We start from the raw sequence: 8,003 nt of genomic DNA on the forward strand, positions 1-8,003 counted from the left end.
AAATACTCCCTTATATGTTTTAAGCTGTGCTGCATATTTACTATGGAGCTGTGTTTTTGACTCGGTTATAACAGGAACAAGGGGTTGAACCCAACCAAACAAACTCTTATGGATAGCTTGAACCATTAAAGACGCATCAGCCAGTTTTAACCAATTGTGGATCACACAAAGCATAAAGAAAGCTCTCGTGTCGTAAACAATACATGATTAGTCATCGTTCACCATAGTCCGCTAAACCTGCCTATATTATTAGGTTTTTTTTCCTAATATATGGTCAGCTCGCGGTACCTCTTGAAAATGTGAAATCGTAGGCCAGATTTGGCCTACGCTACGTCAGAGGCATATTTCTAATATATCGTCCATGCAATGCCGGGAAAACGTACACATACCTATATATTGGGATCTTATGTACTCCACTGCCCCCATGTTACATCCCATTTATGAAATTAAACAACTCTGCACAATGAAATTATACTTCCGAAACCCTATGTGTACGTTTTCCCGGCATTGCATGGACGATAGTCATCGTTCACCACAGAAAGGGCGACATGAATTAAGAATCAATGATTGAAGCCGCTGCAAGAGACTGAAATCGACAGCTCTAAAGGATTGCTGAACCAGGCACAACAGGTACATGTCTGTAATGTCTCCAACAATGAGACAGGAGAAGCAAGAAGCTGTGGACGTATGTTAAACGTAAGCGGACAGACCCCTCCTCCTGAGTATTACGATTGAGGAAAGTCTGTTCCTCTACATGGTTGAGCCCAGAGCCAAGTCTGGGGTCCTGAATGATCAGAATTAAATTGAATATATCAATGCGGACCTGTCAAATGTCCCGGAATCCTGCCCCAGCAACATATTGAGTGATTAGCCAGATGAAGTGCATGTACCAATAAGATGTGTGCTCATTCCATCAAACTCATGAATGCTAACTTAATTGGGGTGCATAGCGTGAAATGCCTCTGCGCATCAACCGGGCACTTATTAGATCAAAACTTGAATACGACTCGATTGTCTATGAATCGGCTCACAGCACCTATCTACAAATTCTTGATCCTATCCAGAATCAGGGATTGCATCTCACACTTAGAGCTTTTCGTGGAAGCTAAAGAGCCATCTCTAGACGATCGAAGAAAGAAACTATCCTGGCATCCTTGATACTCCAGGGCTTCCGATCACTTACGATCTCTACACCCCTGGACTATCTCATAGTAAAACTGGAGGCAACAGAATAGAACAGGTAATTTAGTCATTTGATGTACATCAAAAGAGCCGTATAACGGTACACTGTGGTTGACTGTGTGGCTTTGATGTTAGGCGTCGCTCTCTCTGTAGTCTTCAAAGGAAGTCTTTGCTAGCCTGTGATTGGTCAAATGTTTTCCGCTGAGCTGCCTTCAATTTCACTATGAGATAGTCCAGGGGTGTAGAGATCGTAAGTGATTGGAACCCCTGGAGTATCGAGGATGCTATCCTGGCAGTATGCTGCTCAACTGAAATCCAATCCCAAACACCCTGTATTCAACCTTGTATTCACTCCACAACATCAAGATATCTTTACACACAATCAAAAGCTAGTACCAACATTGGCATCAGAATTTCATTTTTTTTTTTTGCATAAACTTTGACGCCATTGCCGAGTAGGCTGTATCGGACCTGGTCAATGTATCTCTACATGAGAGAGCAAAGTCCAGTGCATTACCCGAAGAACATAAATCTTCCTTTCGGGAGTGCATTATGGCTTTCCCTGATCATGTTCAGATCTACATACACACTGACGGTTCAAAAGATGGCGAGGAATTTGCAGCAGCATGCTCCACAACTAGTCACTGTTCCTCTATCCGAATTAAAGATGTTACATTCATTTTCTCTGTGGAAGCATGTGTTATCGGTCTGGCCCTTGACCACATCGAAGGCTTTTCAAAAAGAAATTGTCTTAATTTGTATGTTGTCGCAATATAGAAAATATGTCAAAAAAGATGCTTGTAGAATTCTTATATACAAATGTTAAGAAATGACCATGCAATTTGCCGGCTATTTTGAAAAGGTGCATTTCTTACACTTTGCAAAGAGATGAAATTTCACCCTTTTTGCTGGACAATAGTTTTACTGATCTTGCCAGCGCGACAACATTTTTAGCTATAGATCAAATTAATTTTTGCTGTAAAATCTCTTTTAGGTTCACTAAGATGAAAATAATAATCATTTAAGGTTGGAATCATAACCTATTGGTTCTAATTTTTGTTTTTTTTAGTGAAGATAAACTGATCTGATATTTAGCAAGAAATCCTTGAAAAATAACATATTTGATATCCGACGGGACAAAAATAAATCAAGCACGCTGATGATGCATGACCCCCCTATTTTTATGATGGTTTTAGAAAAACTTTTGAACTGCTAAACTTTAGAAAAGGCTAATCATATTTGAATCTGTCAATAATTTAAAAAAAAAACGAGTTCATTTACAAAATTTAAGGGGAGGGGGGGGTGGGTGGGTTAGGGGTAACAAGTACAGCTGTTCTGAGCAAAAATATTGGGTTGAATGCGTGATTAAAATGTATTATTATTTTCTTAAATTAGGAAACATTGGTTTTGTCAATTTTGCGAACATTGATACTTATCAGAAAACTTATTTGCAAAATATTTCTTTAGTTTGTCGCGTGTATGCTCAGTGAAATTCCAGTAAAATCACACTTTACGCCATGATTAATAATAGCTCAAAAGCAAGCACATCTTATTTTTGTTACATTTTTAAATTTTTTATGGAATTCCTATTTCCAAAATATATTATAGAAAAAAAAGTTTTTTATTAGAAAATTTTGACTTTTAATAAATTGATAAAACGGAAAATTGGAACGTAACCGGACTCGTTTTTAGTTTATCAATTTCAACTTCCGGTATCGAATGGCTTTTGTCGATACTGAACCACTAATAGAGTAGATATTGTTTATGGCTGCGAAATAAGAATTGTGAGCTTTGTGATAATGTTTCGACCCGCATTGGAAGCAACATCTATACATGCTTTAGAGCTTGAATCGGTGCAAGAAGTGGAATATGAACTTATTCGTCACGGAAAACATTGGTGCATCACACGTTCATAAACGTAAACATAATCGATTACGGATTAGGCATACTGTTGTATCATTCGACAATATCCGATGTGCTGACTTTCGATTGACTCGATGTATCGCAGCGATTTCGCTTTATTTGTTTTCAATGCCAACCGGCGATAAATAATAATTTATATCACAGGAACCGATCATGTTGAACAGTAAATAACATAATTCTTATTACTAAATCCTTGCAACATCATGGCAGATATGAGCATCAAGTCTTTATGGAAAATAGACGAATCACTAGATGAGGGAGATGAAGGCACAACGCCCTCCACATCAACACCACAGATCGGTATATCAACAACGTCTATTATAAACGACATTACGAATGAAAGAATTTGGAAAATCGAGGAGGAATCCCCTGAGGCTCCCGAGGCGAGTGAAGGTGCTAGTCCCTCAACACCAACATCTCAGATTGGGGCAGAAAATGATGTCACGTTATCACTCGAGACCGATGTACCGGACGAAATTGAAGCAGAGGCTCACGAAACACTGGGCAGTATTCCCAGTAATTTATGTATACCCGGTGGACCTGGGTTGATTTTAACTTCAAATGGTAGATATGCTGTTAAAAGAAAGCTAAATGTGAAATCAATTGAGACAAAGTATGAAGCTATACTAGCTGTCGAACGTGGAAATAGGAGAAAGTCAGATATTGCTAAGGATTTCGGAATTCCATCAAATACATTGTCGTCATGGTTAAAGTGTGCAGACAAAATCAAAAATGCTTTTTTGAATAGTACATATGGGCCTGCGAGGAAGAAAATGCGTACAGGACATTTTGAATATATTGAGCAAGCCCTTTACAAGTGGTATGACGACGCAAAGAGACAAAACTTGCCAGTTTCTGGTACAATTCTAAAGACAATAGCAGGAGAAATAGCCAATAGTATGGGAGAGACCAACTTCAAATGTTCGACCGGTTGGCTTGACAGGTTTAAGGGACGATATGCAATTAGTTTCAAAAATGACAAAGGAAAGTGCTTTCCAATGTTGTGTTCACAATCACATCCCAATGACATTTACAATTGTACAGAGACTGGATTATTATATTGCCTTCTTCCAAGTAAAGAAAACTTGAACATATTGAACTTTCCCAAGGCACAGAATGATGACGAACGATTTACTCTAATGGTTGGCACAAATATGACTGGAACGGATAAGCTACCTCTACTTGTGATAGGCAAAGAAGACGACTCGTTCAATTCATCCGAACTTGTATCTCTTCCGTCTGGTTGGAAATATGTTTCAAATAACAATGTGTTTATGACGTCAGAAATTTTCACCGATTGGATTTTGGATTTGGATGCCAGATTTCACGAAAGAAACCGAAAAGTGACCTTGATATTGGACAAGAACGCTGTTCACCCTTCCATCGAGAGTCTGAGGGCTATATCACTTGTGTTCATTCCTGCTACTGATCGAAGACTTCAACCAATGAATCAAGGTGTGGTGCATCAACTCAAAGTTCATTACAGACGCAGTCTGTTGGCAAAACAAGAACAGTCAAACAACAAAAACTTGAAAATCAGCATCAAAGAAGCCATTTTGCTCTTGAATGAAGCTTGGAACAGTGTTGGGCAAGCGAAAATCCACAATTCGTTTAAGGTGTCCGGAATAAAATCATTGGAAGTCGATCCAGAAGACGCAATTCCAACCACGGATGACGAAGATGAAGATAGGAACTTGGATTCACCGGAGGCATTTAGTTTTAGGAGAATTTTGGACGAGTTCGCTCGAGTGGACGAGAATATTTCTACCTGTGAACCACAATCGTGCAGGACAAACGATGATCCTGGGTCATTGAACAATAGTACTTTAGAGAAATACTATGCTAAAGTACTGCATGGGATGACTTCAGGAAATAATGCTGCCTCAACATCGCAAAATGATACAAATATGGACATCCGACCGAATGATCCTTCATTTGGTAATCGTGTATCCCAACTTCCTGTAACGGATATATCGGACGACAACGTGATGACCATGCGGAATCAAGGTTATGTAGAAAGTGACCGGAGTGATGAGACCAGTCACCAGAGCAGGACGCTCAGTACTTCAGGAAACAATCGTAGTGTTCCATCAACAATGGACGCAATGCAAGCTTGTGTTACCCTGCGAGCTTACCTTGAGGCTCAGAACAATACTGGGGAACTTCTTGAGACTTTAGCAAAGATATCTGATCGTGTGATGAAAGAAGCTCTCCTTGAGCATCAAACAAATATACAACAAGCTACAGAGAGAAATTGCAGGATTCGTTCATTCAGTAGCGACTCTGAGCAGTTTCAAGTGAAACATGAAAATGTTGATTTTAATTAATCCATGAAGATATATTTAGTCTCTACTACATAAAAGTCTAGACCAGTGCATTATAAATGTACAGGGGTGAATAAATTAAGGACTGAGGAAAAATTAACAAGAAATACTCATTTTGATATTTATCATGAATTAATATTTTCATGAATTTTTGTCAATTTATTATCTTGCCTATAAAGGTATATAGTGATTTATGGTGTTTCTTTGGCCAGAATATGATTTATTCCGCATCCTCGATACTCCAGGGGTTCTGATCACTTACAAGCTCTACACCCCTGGACTATCTTATAATAAAACTGAAGGCAACTCAGAGGAAAAAATCTGAACCAATCACAGGCCAGCAAAAATTTTCTTTTGGAGATTACAGAGAGATGTGCATCAAAGGACAAAATACTTCTATTATATGGAAATACAAAATACTGTATAACTGATTATCTTTGCAGGTAATACATTTCACTATTTTCACTGAATATGTCAGAAATATTGATCTGCTCAATTCAAAATTTAGCAATATTGAGTTTCAAGATCAGAATTTAAATGTAATTCATACATTTTGAATTCTTTTTCATAACAAATTTTTGTGATAATCTTGATAACCTGTGAAAATAATCAACTAAACAGTATTTTTTTGTATTTCTACATTGTTCGGGTAGTTATTATATTATTATTCATATAAATATGGAAATTTACGTTAGTTAAGCAAAAGTCACTTGATCGCGGAAATTTATGTGGGTCATATTTGTACATGTTTCAACTTTCTTGTTAAATGTCTGAAAGTGTATCTATAGTAAAAATAACAACACTGCGAAAGTTTTCTACATGCAAATCTTGAAATTACGCAGTCGCGAAAAATATTCACGTTTACTGCAACATGTTTTCACTTGGTTCAGTCCTTGATAGTTATATCTTGTCAGGGTAGTCCGTACCACAGGGACCTGGCATGAATTTCTAACCAACTGTACATTGAATAATGTACAATATGTATACTGTTGGTTAGAAATTTGTGCCTGGTCCCTGTGGTCCATATAGTCAGTAATTATGGTTGTGTGAACGTTGGTGTCCATTTATATGTATCGGTAGCTAGCATATGAGCCCCAAAAACAGCTTTGGGCATGAACTAGCTGATAATACTTTGTATGTTTGTATAATTGACTATTTGGTGCATACCAACCCTTCTAAGGGTCAATTCCTGTTGGGGCACCCTATCTGCCTTGCATGAAGGTACATGTTTAGATTGTTACGTCATTACTTTGGAATTGCGAGTACAATTTATTAATTAATTGACATCTGGGTTTTTTGTGATGCAAGGGCAGATAACTCTGTAATATGTGAAGACAGAATTTATTATTAGTGCCCAAGTCCTATTTTTTTGAAATTTTAAAGTTCATGATCAGTAACTTGAATTCAAACTTTGTTAAATTCAGAATGAAAACAATGAATAGAATAAAGTTTTTTCATTTTTATTTCTTTAGTAAGTAGCTTTATGTGTAATTTGTGCAATAATTTTGTCAATAAGTTATAGGTTTACTAGTAAAAGTCTTGATCATGAAATGCCCTCTCAATTGTGCTAATTAGGTCATGATATGGTACTATGTACTATATGTAAGTTATTCATCATTGATGTATTGATGGAGAATAATTATGTTATGTTTTAGTGTTTCTAAGGCCAAACAAAAAATTGTCTGTTTAGGGTTACATTGGTGGGGGTGGATAGGGTCGGGGGTAAAAAATTATGGTTGGTCGGGTAACCCTAAACAGATATATATTTTTTGGCCTAAAAATAATTGCAGAGGATTTTCCCTGTTTAATTTTCCTTGAAAAGAAGAAAAAGTAGAATATTCTTGTACATGTACAGGGATCAATCTAGGTTTTGGGGGAAACTACCCTTTTTCAAAATAGGGGAAATGTTTGGCGAAATATAGGGGAATTTTAATCTTCTTAGTTTGGTCCAAAATTATATTCATTTTGACGAAAAAGTACTGAAAAACAACTAATTTTATTTTTAGATTTAGTAAAGCAAGATTCTAAGCTCAATAATGAAAAATTTGAGTTTATCATAAAATATGTAGTAGCTGTATGATAAATATGAAGAAATTTGCAAACAAAAGTCTAAAAAAATAATGAAAAATAAGTCACAGGGGAAATTGTGTTACAAAAACGGTCATTTTTTCACTTCAAATGGGGAATTTTTAAATCTTTATGGGAATTTTAGGCCAGAGGGGAATTCATTCCTTGAGGGGAAATTTACCCATAAACGGTAATAAATCTAGATTGATCCCTGATCTATTAGAAACATTTAAAATTAGAATTGTTTGAAGTGCTGGGCATAACCATTGGGTCGTCACATGAGATACAATTCAACTTTAAGGCAAAATTGCAGAAATCATCCACCATAAATGGATATTATTGTAACTAAACATGGAATCAATTATAAAAAGATAAACACAGGTCGAAAGTAGAAATGTGTTCATAATGAGTTTGTTTGGATTTCTGTTTTAATAGCACTACACAAGTTAATAATTAGATAATCACCATTACACTTTTAACTCATTCACCCCCGAACATTCACAATGA

The 8,003-nt window shown here is 36.7% G+C and overlaps 1 protein-coding gene across 1 annotated transcript; it reads left to right on the top strand.

Annotated features, from left to right (window-relative positions):
• The first annotated feature begins 3,308 nt into the window (after window positions 1-3,308).
• Window positions 3,309-5,432, top strand: LOC138310871 (tigger transposable element-derived protein 4-like). Its single transcript, XM_069252202.1, has one exon. It carries the CDS (start codon window positions 3,309-3,311, stop codon window positions 5,430-5,432), a length of 2,124 nt encoding a protein of 707 aa, XP_069108303.1.
• Window positions 5,433-8,003: the final 2,571 nt, after the last annotated feature.

The sequence above is a fragment of the Argopecten irradians genome, chromosome 16 (assembly GCF_041381155.1).
Source record: "Argopecten irradians isolate NY chromosome 16, Ai_NY, whole genome shotgun sequence".
Taxonomy (NCBI): domain Eukaryota; kingdom Metazoa; phylum Mollusca; class Bivalvia; order Pectinida; family Pectinidae; genus Argopecten; species Argopecten irradians.

What these genes read in the sequence shown, in the direction of transcription:
- LOC138310871 (XM_069252202.1), top strand. Translation starts at nt 3,309, where the DNA reads ATGGCAGATATGAGCATCAAGTCTTTATGGAAAATAGACGAATCACTA.